The following is a 16,182-nucleotide window of genomic DNA, read 5'->3' as shown; positions in this document are numbered from 1 at the left end:
TATATTAAATTGTGATTTTAGTTTATTTTTGTACAACAGGTGATTATATATCAGTTTAACACGTTTTCGAAATTCGAAGACAAAGCCAATGAAGATTAAGATGTTGTATACTGTGAACGGCTGAACACCATCAACACGTAACAGAGTCTAGACATTGTTTTTGAACAGGTTTCTTATTGTTGTTTTTTTGTTGGATCTTGAAATCCATCTCAAACACTTTTTGTATATGAATCTCTGTATATATTTATTTTATTTTATTTTTCATTATTTTAAAACAGAAAAGGTCAATGCGGTGAGTAGGAGAAGGAAATCAAAATTGTTGTTTGTGGTTTTGAGCAGCGTTTATCAAAGGGTGGATGAAGTGCATTACAATTTCAATAATATTTGAAAGAAAAGGGTATGAAAATAGAGTATGGGTACTTAGTTCTATTTCTTTCTGAATATATAAGTGAGCAAATGTAATATGATTGTAATTGTACATTATTACAACATACCGTTCTGTATTCACTTTTGCTAGAAAATGGCCATGTTAGGAATTGCGTTAGGTGTGAGTCGGACGTTCGGTCCGGGCCTAGCGAGTTACAAGAAAATCGGGAATTAGTCGCCGATTAATCAGGGATTAGTTTTGATCAGTTTTTCAATTTCTGGTAATATATAGTTAATAATGAACCACTGTTTACAAATATGAATCATTTATTATAGAGTCTCTTCCGAATTAGATGATCATCAATTTTCATGGATTTTATGGTACTTATGTAAATGACGAAAAAACAAAGTTTTAGTAATTTGGATTTCGATCATAGATATACTCTCAAATTGGAAAAACATAGTCACTTCTTTGGGCTGAAGCACAAATTTCCATTACACATTGAACCGATCAAATCCGGTTACCAGGCAAAGCAATAGTTCCAGCTGTCCCAGGTAGATGGTGTTTTATAGATGAATCTTGGAAAAATCAGGATAACTATTTAGGACAAAGGTGTTTGATAGTTTAATGGGAGCGAGGAATACAAGGGTGAGTCAGTCGCCATTTCATTCAGAGATACAGTCCCTCATTTGGGCAATGGAATGTATGAGGGATTTAAGACAGTATATAGTTACATTTGCAACGGATTGTTTTCAGTTGGTGAAGATGGTTTTTGAACCAGAAGAATGGCCAGCATTTGCAAATTATTTGGAGGATATAAAGATCTTGAAGAGAAGTTTCAACATCTCAGAGCTCATTCATATACCACAGACGTATAATTCAAGGGCGGACAGTCTAGCACGTAGTACAAGAAAGCAACTGTTGTTTGTAGTCCATATGGAAGCAGAGCTACCAGTTTTGTTTGTAGAGTTTACATGAGTCTATCTACTTTGCCGACAAAAAAAACAGTTAATAATGAACAATTTACCAACAATGTAGTGAGAGTTGTTGTGGTGTAGTGGTTTTTAGGGGTGGGCAAAAAAACCGAACCAAACCGAGTCAAACCGAACCAGCCGAACCGAACCGAGTCAAAACCGAACCAAACTAGTTATGGTTTACTTCGGTTGAAAAAATTCTAGAACCGAATTAACCAAACCGAACCAAACCGAAACCGAATCCATAAAATAACCGAAGTGCCATTCCTATTGCCTATAGTATTTATATTAGGTTCAAAGATAATAATCTAAAATGAGTAGATTACATTTTAATGTTTGGTTTTACGTTTAAACACAAAGAAATTATTGATTTAGTTCTATATTGGATTTAGTTCACATAATTTATTTTTATTGTCACCAACATGATGATTTCATGACCATGCGTTGAAGTTTCAAAACATGATTTCTCTTAAAAGAACTAAACTAAGAAAATCTGATTAAACCGAACTGAAACACAAACCGATCCAAATACAAACCAAACCAAAACCGATCCGAGTCAAACTGAATATGGTTTACTTCAACTGGAAAATTTCTAGAACCGAATAAACCAAACCAAACCGAACCGAACCGATAAAATAACCGAAGTGCCCACCCCTAGTTGTTTTCTAGCCTTTATAATTTTGGCAGATCCCAAGTTCGACAACGCTGAGGCGAATTTTAATTTTTTTTTTTGATTTTTCTCATTAATGGCATAATAGTAAATTCCGTTTCTTCTTCATTGTCGTCTTTTCCCTTCTTAAAACTAAATTGCTGTCGTTTTTTATCTTCTCCAACACAAATCAACATTTTTAACAATTTCCTTTGATTTAACTTTGTTTTTTTGTTGCTAGCACTTTAATATGATGGAATCGTGATGAAATTATCGTGATACCAAGTCCGGTTAACCCTGATGGGTTTTGGTTCTACATTTTTTAAACACCATCTTAATTTCATTTTGCTTTCAGTTCTATCATTAGCAACAGCGAAAAAAATGGTACATATTTTGACAGTGCAGAGGGAGAGATATGAAGATCAGAATATATCAAAATAAAGTAATCTTTTCACCACAATAGTTTCCACATCCTGCAACCCAACTCCAATACAAACAGCCTTGAAAAGTGTTAACAGAAAGTCATCACAGATCAGACTCCTTTAGTACTTTTAACGTTTTGACAATCTCATCACTTCCCCCAAGCACTTGCAAGCCACAACAGACCCTTCCATGACCGTTAACGCCTTCTGAAACTTATCCAATAACACAACTCTTCCTTACTTATTGCAATTTCTTCCAATACAAACTTCTACTCTTTTTAAAGGCAATCAAACAACTGAAACTACTTCTACATTCTTCAATATCTGTCAATGACTAACAATAGAGAAAAAGGCTATCGATGAGCAGCTGATTGTGGTAGAGCAAGCTTCAATGCTTTCTCAGTGTTCTTACATTCTAGCAAGGGTTTCTACTCCAGATTATGGCTGTAACAACTCAAGAATCAGTGTAGCCTTATCTCCGAAAGAGCTCATGTCAACAACTTTTCCTATGCCATAATCACTGTCATTTGATTATGATTCCGTTTCAGTCATAATCATCATGGCTTTAGCTTTTGGATTTTCTTATTTCCTCTGTTTCTGGAATAGTTTCTTCTTTGCTTTCAACTTACCCAATTGCTTAACCAGAATCTATGTGGCTTCCTGCTTTTTTAAAAATCCAATCAGTCTTCACCCCTAAATAGTCAAATTACATAAGAGATCATCAGTTTACAATGATCTTACCACGATTTCTTATTGTCAACGTCAGCAACCATACCCTGTTTTTGAGAATATGCAAAAGTTCTTATTAAAAACTTTAAGAATCTTAGCCTTATTCTTCATCGACATAGAGAGAGCATGAAATATTGGGTTGCAGGAAGTTAGTTTAAATTAAAATTAAGTAGTAACTGAGATGGAAAGCTGCTTACATTTCTCACATTGGTTTCTCTGACATCCAAATCAGTGGTGACCAATATAATTTTCAATGTTGTATTAATGAGCAATGAACGAAGTGGTGGAGCTTGAGGGCATCACCAACATCTGTCAAGCTCTGTCTCTAAGGCGGACTGTTCTGTTAGTGTATCCTAGTCAGAGACAATGAAAATCTAAACATCTATACATGAACTTAAAACCCAGACTCTAAGCAATCTCACTTCCAAGGTGCATGAACATTGTCTTGACTTCAAATCTTAAAAAAAGATTGATGAGTTAGCTGTTTTATATATGAGGATGAATAAGACAGATTGGAAGAGAAGATGAGTTGAAAGGAAGAAATATCACATCTATTTATACATATACCACACCGCCTCTGATCTTGAAGAATGCTTTGAATACACATAGTAGGGGAGGCGAATTTAGTGGATTAAATACGAATCCTTTACTCGGAGCGTTTTGTATGGTCAGTGAAAGCTGAAACGGCATCGACTTGCCGTCAACGGAGAGGGGATGCAACTGTCGTTTTCTTGTCCAAACAACATTAAGAGTACAAACGATGTGATATCGGACCAGAAAAGGGAAGAAACTCAGCAGCCCAAGGCCCAGATAAAGACACACAAACGAAGCCCAGAACGCCGAAGATTAAATGAAACGGCGAGAATTCTTGCGTTTGGATGCGTGTCGGCTGGAGAACGCTCGACTTTCTAGGCTGGCGATGACGTGGAGAGCTGTGAGGGATGGAACATTTTTTTATATATATAGATATATTAATACCTCTACATATACGTGTATGGATTCTAAGTTTAGGTATGATAACCAAAAGACAAAACTTATCTAATCTACAATGGTGAAACGGTTCTAATCTCCGTATGATAAAAAGGTTCTAATCTCCATATGATAAAAAGCTTTTATTCTTGACAATATTGTGTTCATAATGGGAGGACAATATTATAATTGCAGGTTTCTTAAAGTTTTTAATATAAAAAAGTTATTTCAGATCATATGCCATACTAAAGATACAAATGTACTTCATATTTACGGTAGACAAATATTTACGGTAGACATCATGAAAAAGTGTATCAAATGTTTGGCTGTTTAGTAAGATGAAAATAGACAATATATGAATTAATTTGAATTTGTTATGTTGCAGTTAATGATCTTAACAGAAGAAAAGAAAGAAAAATTTGTTATGTTGCAAGTAATGAACTGAAGTGAAGCAAACATGATCGTTTAAACTATCCTGCTGTCTAAGAAGAATCTATACTTAAAATGTAATCTACAGATAAAAGTTTTGTATTGTATATTTATTTTAATATATTAGTCAACCAACGGTTTTGTTATAATTTAATTTAGACTTACAACAACGGTTTTGTTCTACAACCGGTGGTGGTCTGATTTAAATATTCCGGTTGAATCATTAAGTAGCATGTATGTAATATTATTGTAACATTCTATAAAGGATCCAAAAGTTAATGACAATTTTCAATGGTAGATAAATAATAAGATTCTATTTTAATAGATTAAATTTATTTAGGAATGTAAAGTTTCTCTTGATTCATTTTGTCACCAGTTAGACTTGTTTCAAAAAACGTAACAAGATATTAGTCTCAAACTTCATAACTAAATTCTTTAGTGTTTGAATTAAAAACATTATTTAAAATGTTATAAATATTCATTGTATGGATGGATCATAACCAAGAACTTAACCAGATACTAGACAAGTCCAACATATACAAGAAGAAGTGCAAAGAGATTTACATCTGGTCTACATCGGTTCATCTACAAACCGGTCCGAGATCAGAAGACTCAGTCAACCTTGGAGTTATCACTTTGACCAAGTCTTCTCTATAACAGCTATGTAGTCAATGTAATTAATGTGTAGATTTTATTCCTTGTAAAGAACTTGTAAACTCTTGTATCAAACCACTATATAAAGTGGTGTTGGCTAATGAGAAATGACACAACATTCTCACAAATCACTCTTCACACTTCTCTTATTTCTAACAGGTTATCAGCACGATTGTGCTCTCCACCTGAAAAGTCTCTCTTCACCTGAGCTCTATTTTCCGGCCATCTTTTCCGGCCAGAAAATCCTATATTCAGGCGCAACTTTAAACCGCCGTATCTCTCAAACCCTGTGGAGCCAGACGACGATCTACCTATCAATCTGAAGGCCAAGACGAGAAGAATCCGTTTCTGAAGACGGATTGTCATTCCGAGTTCAGGCGCGTCCACAATCGCTGATACAATACACGCCGCCAGACCACCTCTCTCTCCGCCGGAAAACTAAGTTCTCTCTCAATTCCGGCCAGCTTCTCAGCCTCTCTCTCTTGGTGGTCTTTTCAGATTCATTTGGTGAAAAGGTAAACAAGATCAAAACTTTAAAATCTAAGAACACCATATATTTGAAAAGAAATCTAAAGATCTATATGAATCCATAATATTAATCTTGTTTCTATGATCCATTGATCCATAAGAAACTTGATTCTGAATTATTTTGAATCCATAAAAGTTATAATTCTCTAAAGGTTCTAAGTATCTCAAAAACAGATTAAAATACCTAAAGATCTATATGAATCTTGTTTATAAAAACTTATGAACCATAAACTATTAGAGATAGCTTAAACCTATGGATGCTTTGGCCATTTTACCAGATGTGATAAACATGAATGTATAATCTAGCCAAAACAAAAATCCATGAATCCATTTCTGTGCCACTTTCGGCCAGATCTCCCAAATTCAGTCAACCCATCCATAAAATCGAAATTAAAATCATTCATTGGATATCCTTGACCGTTAATATTTATTTTGTAACTGTCAAGAGTTTTAAAACTTTTCAAAGATTTTTATAAATGCAAAATCAGATTTTATAAGTGAAAATCGATTTTATAAATGCTTGCTTGATTTTATTAAATGCATATCTTTGACTGAAAATGTTTATAAAAGTTTTATAACATATAGTCTTGTTTTTAAATTGATATGTCATAAGATAGAATAAATATGCATGAAATCATTTAATCATAAAGGTTGATAGCTAAATAATTGAACCAACCTTGAATAGATTTCATATCATATTGAATATTGATCATAGAAGTTGCTAGTTAAATTGTTCTTGATCTAGCTTCATCCTTAAACCTGATTTTAATTGTTCTGATCATTTGCATACCTGATAGCATCATTTAGTAAATCATTAGATCAAACTTAGAATCATCCATGAACTGACATTTGCATGCATCCAACTATCATATTGTTAAAACTGGACATATGTATCATATTGTTACCATCATACATGTTCGCATAGCTTTAATGATGATGATACTAGTGCGTCTAAAGTGGTTCATGTAGCTTGCATCTAAATGATTTATCCTACTTTGCATATAATTAAACCAAATTGGTTTTCATTTAAACTTAGCATGTTTGCTTTGATTGAAATTATAAACTTGTTTTAAACCGATTTTAAAATCTACTTTGGTTTACAAATATATTGAACATTATAAAAAAATTTTTGTCTTCTCCATGATGCATTTTATAAATCCATGTTGATTGACAATGTTTATCTTAATGCATATAAAACCTTCCTGAATGGTTATTAAAATATAAGCAGCTCTGAAACCAATTGATTAAAAATCTAATTAAATTTGGTTTCCTAAAAATTATAAATTTTCTTGTCTTGGTTTACCCTGTAAAGGGGAGAAGGGATCAGTTATTATTTTATGATCTTTGAAAATCAAATATCCTCATGCATTAAGAATCACATATAAATTGCTTAGGTCCAATGCTTAGGACAGAACATACATCCGACTAGTTCTTGATCCATGCGTTTACCATTCGACCATTATTATTGATTTTCATCCATATTGCTTGATCTCATTTAAATGATGATTGATCCTTATTCAAATCCTAAAGGGCCTTAATACCCTATATATATATAATCAATCCAAATTTGAATTATGATTAAAAGGATCACTAGATGCAATGATCAATTGATCATTGTCATACTAGAATTTTTTTAAGCAATTATATTATATGATTTGGGGGAAGCCTTATTAAATCATATAAATTAAATCATATAAATTAAGGCTTCTATTGCTTACATAAATTCTTGATGCTTGAAAGCAATGTTAAATATTCAGATGTTGAAAATCATCTTGAAATCTAAATCTTGCTCACTTTTGAGGTATATCACTTTTGAGAATCATCTGGACCTTTGGATAGAACTGAAATTCAGATATGATCACCAAAGATCGGTGCTCTTACCAAAGGCCTTAATAAGTGAAGGAACATAAAGATCCAAGACTATAAGTCTGTGGATGAGTATAACTCGGTTCTATTCATGATAGTCTCAATGTTGAAACAGTGTAGAGAGACTATCACATATGCTGAGATGATAGAGAAGAAATTTTCTACATATCCCAAGCAATGTTTTGCTTCCGCAATAATACCGAAAAAAGGATTCCTCCACATATGCAAATTTAATCTCTTGTTTAGCAAAACAATGAGTTACTCATGAAAGATAGTAAGATGAGGCCTCCTGGATTTATGCATTGCTTAAGGCACATGCGGCCACAGAGCCATATGAAAGAGTCAAAACCATGACCATATGAAAGGCCATGGAGGAAGGCAAGGATGTGCGTGGATATCACCCACAGTCACTCCATAGTCGAGGCCAAGGCCAAGGTTATCAACCTAGCCATGGGTATAAAGTCCGATTTTGAAACCCATGACTCGACCAAATCTTCTTGCCATCAGTGTGGGATACAACCATTGGTTTAACCAAATGTAAAAATCCCAAACACCTTATTGAACTCTTCCAGGAGAGCATAAAGGGATAAAACCCTATGGCCCATTGGGTCCATTGCAATGGTGCAAATGATTTCGACCATGAAAATGATGATCATCTTGAATGAAAGACCTCATATTGCCTCAAAGAGGACAATTAGATTTTGACATCATTTTACTTTGTCTTTGCTCTCTATAGTGGACCAAGCCACATTATATTAAGAGACAAAAGATATTTCATCGTAAGCTTTGGCCATGCCAACCTCTTGATGCATATAAGCACACATCTAGAAATCTATGGTGCATTATATTCCCATAAATCAAAGTGGAATTTGTTAAAGTTTCGAAGACATTCATATGAATGGTCTACATATTGAAACTATGGACAAAGGAAAGAAAGAATTCCTTCTTATTTATGAAAAATGCCCAAGGCCAAAGGAAAGTCCTAGAGACTATACTTACTATATCTATAGGCCTTCATTGAGCCAAGATAAATATGATTGAGGATTAATATCTCAACTCATTTTTCCAAAGAGTTCAAAGAAGCCTTTAACAAATTGCACGACTTACTCGGCCACCCATGCTCAGTTATAATGCGTAAAATACTCTTGAACTCAACTGGATATTCCCTGAAAGAAAGGAAAAGAAGTCCGACCTAGGCATTGCCTGAAAGGCATTATATTCACCATATAAGGTCCATTGAATTAAGAAGAAAATATGGTTTCCTACAATGGACAAAAGGAAATAAAAGTACCTAAATTAAAATCGCCTAAGTGGTCGTGACTACATTTTCTATTTGATCTAGAGATCAATATGATATTAGGCATAAGCCAGGGCAATCATGTTTGATTGACCCACGAAATTTATCACTTAAATGGCATTACCATACATAGCCATCCATATTATGATGCAAAAGATTTAAAAGGGCAGAAAAGCTATCCCATAAGATCTCACGTTTGTGAAATATATATCTATGCACAAGGGAATTTATTGTCCCAGCACCACGAATTAGAGTATGTTCATGAGGGGAAGTGAGGACAAATCCTATGATACATGACCATACTAAAATCCGTGAAACATGGTCCACAACCATATTACATATTGGTTGAATTTGATATAAAGACCATTACCTATAAGGTTCAAAAGTCTATATGCTCGGGGACACCATGAGTTATAAAGAATTAACTTGCATCAGGCCATTGATATTAGATCAGGCCATATAAGTGATTATAAATATTCCCACCTCAGACTAATACGGGTCATGAGTCCAGACATATATCATCTTAAGATATTATGAATGAATCCACCACAAATATATGTGCCATCTAAGATCATGTGATCTTAGAATCTCATAAGGAGGATTGGAAATATATGTTGGATATATATATTATGAATATACTTTCTCCATAAGTTTAAAAGAAACCTTGAGCCAAAATAGGTGATTTAATCATAGGCCAAGGAACAAGGATTACATAAAGTTTATGAATCCCAATATCCAACATTGAAAAGAGAAAAGTAATAAGCTGGTAAAGAATGGTATCTACCATCTGGTATCAACCATCAATGTCTTGGCAAAGATCCTCGGACTAGAAAATAAATTATAGATGTCCATATGCTACAATGATAGCAAAATAAAATGCTAGACACATTGACCCGAGAAAAGAATGACTATGTCATCCCAGCTTAGCACCACACGGTTTGATATCTTAAAGACTCAACCAAGTTGCTACAGAGTCTAATATAAGACCAAATAAATGTTCCAAATAAAGTTCCATAAATTCAAAGGAACCTCGGAAAGAAAGAAAGGTGCATGAGATGAATTCTGAGTTTTATTAAGGAAACCATTCCAGACATTGAGATATAAGGCTGGCCAGCTGAACAGCTAGGTACCATACCATATAACTTGGGATGCCAAGTTAGAAGGTTACAAAGGTCCTAGATAATGAAACAAAATCGATTTATACCATGTCTGGAATTAAAAGGAACCATATAAAGATATAAGTGTGTCGACACATACATTCATAGAAAAGTGCAAGTATGTAGCACATGAATAATGAATCGAGGATCATGAACTCACGCAAGAGTACTCATCATAATCAATATTGAAAGAAACGTGGGGTTATAGTGATATATATAAAAGGCGTGTTGTATTGGCTATAAATATGTAAACGCCATACGATGCCCAGTGAATAAATAAATCCTGAAAGAAGGATAAAATCGTGAGACAGACCAAGGGAGGTCTATATAACCCAAAAGTGGTGGATACTACTACATATGTCACTACATATAATGTCTGGAAAAAAATCAAAATACGTAGTATGTTTTATATGACTCACTGGATGATGATAATATTATTGGTACCTAAAAAGTTTACCAAAATGTATTGAGCTCAGAATCATAAGATGAGAAAAGAAGTTCTCATGAACAGCATTTTCCTAAAGCTGTCCATGGACTGAATTAAATTGCTACATGTGAGCAATTGAAGAGTTCTATAAGAACAATTCAAATCAGTCCATAGAGAAATTTTAAATTCCTTGTGTTATACTAACCAGCCTAAGATAGGCTAAATGGTTATTCATTGAACCTTAGAAAAGGTAATAAACCATCACCACAAATTAGCAAAATTTTGGTAATACTTATGGTTGGTAAAATTCTCAGCATGAACCAACCAAGCTGTGGTATGAATGAGTAAGTTATCATAAAGATAAGGTGTAGGACCGCATTATGCGTCCATATATGACCCAACGGGTCCGACCATATTGTAAGATTTGGTCCATGATAAAGCTGTAGATCATGGATGTCATTAAACATGAGTTTGATGATCTATAGATCAATTCTATGTCAAGGCCATGCACGGTCTAGACCTGTCCAATCGTCCATATATATGTGTGCACGAATTGCCGACATATTAAGACTAAAAATGTCTTAGATTGATCATAGATAAACTATGGACATATGTAAACTAGGATCATTATCTAACCGATATGACCTATGTATAAAAGTTATCTATGACAAAAGAATATTATACTCATAAAGCTAAGGCATATCCATAAGTCCTAAAGATCAAAAGTAACTCTTACTTGATATAATGATGATTCATATTATATAAATGATCTAAAGTACTAGCCGACCAATATATATGGAAAGGCATATAAGAATGATTTGGTCAAGAACCATAATCAAATGACCAGAGTATAAAATAGTACATTTTATCTAAAGTACTAAAAGTGGTCGATATCAAAGTGGTACATTCTAAGTATCATCAGGATTCTAAGAGACATGATATGTCTGAACAATGCAAGATTGTTCTAGTAAGAATCCATGAACATCTATTCAGCAAGTGATGTTCAAATCAGGGGAAGTAGTATGTGTTGTACTTTTTTTCTTTTCCTTGGTTTCCCTTTTTACCACATTGGGTTTTGGGTTTTCCGGGAAAGGTTTTAATGAGGCAACATTAAGCATATTACTAACTCACATGGTTATGACCATCCAAGGGGAAGTGTTATAAATATCCATTGTGTGGATGGATCATAACCAAGTACTTAACCAAGTACTAGACAAGTTCAACATATACAAGAGAAAGTGCAAGGAGGTTTACATCCAGTCGACATCGGTTCATCTACAAACCGGTCCGAGATCAGAAGACTCAGTCAACCTTGAAGTTATCACCTTAACCAAGTATTCTCTATAACAACTATATAGTCAATGTAATTAATGTGTAGATTTTATTCCTTATAAAACACTTGTAAACCCTTGTATCAAATCACTATATAAAGTGGTGTTGGCTAATGAAAAATGATACAACATGCTCACAAATCACTCTCTTCTCTTATTTCTGACATAAAACGATGGTCATGATCTTTTATCATCAATATACAGTAGTTGCTTTTTTGCTCATGGGCTAACCCGATTACATTCACAAGAATTCTGAGAGTAAACTTTCGAAAACCTGAAACAAAGCCCACGTAGTATTTTTCTATACTACAACCACCCCGAAAAAGCAAATCAAAAGGTCAGTGTTGATCCCCTACTTCATCTGAATTCCCCATCACCATAGTCCATAGCTTAACAACGAGGACATTACATAATTTACATATTATTCTACAACAAAGATCTTACCTTAATAATATTTAGACGATTCAATCCATTTTAGAAAAATAGAAAATACCAATCTGCCCCCATTGTTTCATTTTCATACTGACTTTACTCCCAAGACTATACCTTAATTCAACATTAGTGCCCTCTATCAAAAGCAATGGAAAGAAGCATGGAAACGCCTTGTGTCCAAAGATCATACTCCCTTTGGCTTTTGCACTCGAATTCAATCACTCTTTTCTCTAATGTTTTTAGCCCGAAGTACCTTAAATGCTCTCCTCCCTCGAGCAATTCACGGCCAGGCCACGCAGTTAATCCCTTCACAAGTTCCGCCACCACATCTATATATCAAAATCAAGAAACATTCAGAAACTTATAAAAAATTATTTTAATTATCAGACCAAATTTAAGACTAACCTAACATGTCTAGTATAATATCATCATTAGCCTACAATTACCTAGTCTATCGTGTTTTATTGAAACATAAAAAGTATTCGAAACTGATTATATATGTTTAAGACTATCATCAGACTAACTTTAGATCGTTCTTTAACTTTAGGATCTAATAGTCTCTTAAACTTCTAAAAATATTCCAAAGTTAGTACCTTTCTGACCTTTCTATCCATTGGGATCGATTAAAGATTATGAAAGAGTAAGAGATAAGCAAAGCATCAGTATTTCACTCACACTTCTTTTTCTTTGTAATGGTCCCGGCAACATGTTTGCTTTTCATCCTCAACATTACCTGCACAATAATTTAAAAGGAAAATAAAACAATGGAAATGTAATTTAATTTCCACAATAAAGGTCGATAAACCCATTACTTAAAACTAAAAATATAGTATAGGTATTTAAAAGCCTAAACTATAGTACTCCCTCTATTTTCATAATAAGTGTCACTCTGAACTCATTTTCTTGTTACACAAAGAGTGTCACTTTACAATTCTAATGTAAATTATACTAACTTTCAGCTGAAAATTAATTGCAAACTGCATTGATTTTATAAATAATTTTATTTATCTAAAATACTATTGGTCAAAGAGGTATAATGAATTACAACTTACATATATTTCAATAACTTTCTTAATCTGTGTGAAAAATGTCACAACGACACTCTTTAAGAAACGGAGGGAGTATGATTTAATATCTTTTTACCTGCTTTGTTTTATTTATGTATACCGAAACAACTTTCCAATGAAGATCGCCTGAAATAACACGAAAAATTGGAATTAAATTGATGTATTCAAGAACTACGTAACATGAAATAAATCTTAACTATTTGAAGAAATAACCAACCTTCGCGGGTGCGTTTAAGCAATTCGCAACCTTTAGCTAGCAATTCTCTACTATACATCCCAAGAAAATTGTCTTCCGGAGTTAAACCGCCTTGGTAACCACCACCCCCACCGCTGCCTACACCGCCTTTCGGTACCCCCTTCTCCACAGGAATCACTGCCGCTATATTCCACACCTCCTTCAATGCCCTCGCCTTTAAAGTTGCAGCTCCTCTCAACGCTACGTATGTACATTTTTACAAAGTGTTACCCAAGAATTATACTACAATTTATTATTCATACTGGTTCGATGGTTAATGAGTCAGTATGTGAGTCTACGTCCTAATAAGTAAGTCGAAAGTTTAACTCAGAAACTTGGTTTTTTTTACCAAAAAAAAAAAACTAATACACATATTACGGTAACAATTGAATTATACCTGTGGCCGCAGCGGCTGTCAACGTCATGATATCTCCGGCGGAACGAACGTTGACCGCAGAACTAACAACGGAGGCCAGGTGCTCGCGATCGGCTCCCATAATCTCGGCGGCTTCCACACATTGTGCCGCCACTAAAGTCGCGGCAGAAGCCACCGCGGAGTCAGTTTTAGCAACTTGCTCGTCATGTCCAGAACTCGACTGAGAGGCAGTTGCTACAGCAATAGCAGCCACTGCGGCAGCCACGGAAGCTACAGATACTACCGCGTGAAGCTGTGCGTTTTGTGCACGTGTCTCCTCTCTTTTCTTCTCTCTCCGGTCCTTCAGCCATCGGCCGACAGTTTTAGAACCTCCTGCGACGCCGGAGACTGCGGATGGACCACGTATGTGTCCACTAAAGGATGGGCTTACACGGTAGAATTGCTGGACCAATATTTTAATTTCAAAATTAATACACGTTTAACGGTACTGTTCTTGCTTTACTTCGATAAAAGTATAAATAAAAGTGGACCACGGTGAAAAATATTTTCTATACTAAATGGCTGTGGGAAAATAGACCGTTGTGATTTGTGAACAAGCCCATCTTTGGGTCCTAAACCATAAATGCTATAACACTATTTCTAGCAAAATAAATACAAATCAATCAGGTTTTAATAATATTTCCCGGCTGTAGTTTGATATTATCATAAATGAAAACGAATTAAAACTATGTATTATTTGTAGGAAAAATGATGTGGAAAATAGACCTATGTTAACATATGCCAGCCATACTTGGGTCCAAACAATAAATGCTAACCAACTATTATTTCCTTAATAATACAAAATCGAATTCGTGTTGCTAATATTAAACTATAAATATAAAAAATGAGGATAAGAGAAATAATAATAGGGACAATAATACTGCTGAACTTGTAGTAATTGACAGAGAAAAATACTTGGGACGAAGAGAAAGCCTGCGTCTTGTGTTCCTCTGTTTTTTTTCTTACAGCTACTGCTGCTTCTACTTACACTTTAGCCTTTTTTGTTTTGTCAACGTGTTTAATTAATTTACCATATAGACCCCCTATTTTCAATCTACGACACATATTTAACCCACCAAATCCTAATTTTAAACACTAGTCCCACATTTAAATGGGTGAATTACTAATTAAGTAATAGTTTTCTTGACAGAATCTCCTATTACCACTAGATTTTGTATTTATTGAAAATTGGTTCAAGAATTTGACTGACCTTAAAGTCGTCGATGTCAGAGGGAGAGATCGGAGGGCTCTCAGTGAAAGAGCTGTGTGAAAGTCTCCCTGAAGTCCGTGGTGATGAAATATCAGGCTGTCACAAGAAAAAAAAAAGATTATTATTTAAAAAGTAGAACCAGATATATTTTAATAAAAACTAATGAAAAAGAAAAGGGAATGAAGTTTCTAACTTACACCATCTTATAAAATGTAACTATGGAACATATACAGTTTGCTCAAAAAAAAAAAGTGAACATATACAGTATATAAAGTTGTTCACGGGACAGTATTTGTTAGAAACATTTTTTTTATTTGTTTCTTAAACATACGACGTCCGTTGTGGAGGGATTTACTTACAGACTGAGCCATGATACGTTCCATGACCATTAAAGAAGTCTCAGAGGAAGCGAAAGAGAAAGTGTTTCCTGAAACGATGCAGTTTTCTTCATTTTCCGGCAATAAAGTGACGTCAGAAGCGCTCTGGATCTCGGAGAAACGCATTTGCGGCGGTTGAGAAGTCGGAGAAGCGACGACGGCTCTGGAAACTTCCGTTGCGGAAGCGCTCCAAGCGCGTGACAAAAACTCCATAGAATTTAACGGTGTTTCAGGCGGTTTAAACGCTGGATTGAACCTCCATTGTTCTCCAAACGTTTTACCTTTATCCATTTTAGAGAGAGAAAAAAAGAGAGTGCGATAGAATGGGGAAGTTATTGTGAAGCTTTCGTGGTATTTAAAAGCGGACACGAGATATTCGATTTGGCGGGTGAGGTACAGTTTTAGCTGCCATAAATCCTACGGTCGGATTTGATATTTATGTTTAACTAATACGTGGCTCTATCTTGGTGGATGATGTTAACTTCGTACTTTTACTCCACATTTAATAATTAGTTAGTTATTAAATGCCATGCTAATTACTTGTAGCGGTGGTAGTCTTAAAGTTAAAACTAAAGAGTAGAGAACAAACAAAAGATAACAATGATTTTTCACTACTCCCTTCCTTTCATAAAGTTAGTACTTCTTTC

General features: G+C 34.6%; 1 protein-coding gene and 1 pseudogene across 1 annotated transcript; both read right to left on the bottom strand.

Moving 5' to 3' along the window:
* Window positions 1-2,414: 2,414 nt before the first annotated feature.
* Window positions 2,415-5,559, bottom strand: LOC108813625 (diacylglycerol O-acyltransferase 3-like; annotated as a pseudogene).
* Window positions 5,560-11,930: 6,371 nt separating this feature from the next.
* On the bottom strand, window positions 11,931-15,876 carry LOC108806718 (VAN3-binding protein). The gene is made up of 7 exons (XM_018578900.2): window positions 15,518-15,876; window positions 15,159-15,254; window positions 13,931-14,351; window positions 13,516-13,734; window positions 13,375-13,424; window positions 12,907-12,964; window positions 11,931-12,560 (listed from the first exon to the last, which is right to left on the bottom strand). The coding sequence occupies exons 1-7, from the start codon at window positions 15,824-15,826 to the stop codon at window positions 12,358-12,360; spliced, it is 1,356 nt and encodes a 451-aa protein (XP_018434402.1). The 5' UTR covers window positions 15,827-15,876; the 3' UTR covers window positions 11,931-12,357.
* Between the last annotated feature and the right edge of the window lie 306 nt (window positions 15,877-16,182).

The sequence above is a fragment of the Raphanus sativus genome, chromosome 6 (assembly GCF_000801105.2).
Source record: "Raphanus sativus cultivar WK10039 chromosome 6, ASM80110v3, whole genome shotgun sequence".
Classification (NCBI taxonomy): Eukaryota; Viridiplantae; Streptophyta; class Magnoliopsida; order Brassicales; family Brassicaceae; genus Raphanus; species Raphanus sativus.
This window is presented reverse-complemented; position numbering and strand designations above follow the sequence as displayed.

What these genes read in the sequence shown, in the direction of transcription:
- LOC108806718 (XM_018578900.2), bottom strand. Translation starts at nt 15,826, where the DNA reads ATGGATAAAGGTAAAACGTTTGGAGAACAATGGAGGTTCAATCCAGCG. An exon ending in GCTTAAACGCACCCGCGAAG is followed by an intron (nt 13,425 to 13,515) that starts GTTGGTTATTTC and finishes GTGTTATTTCAG; the next exon opens with GCGATCTTCATTGGAAAGTT. An exon ending in ACATAAATAAAACAAAGCAG is followed by an intron (nt 12,965 to 13,374) that starts GTAAAAAGATAT and finishes ATTATTGTGCAG; the next exon opens with GTAATGTTGAGGATGAAAAG.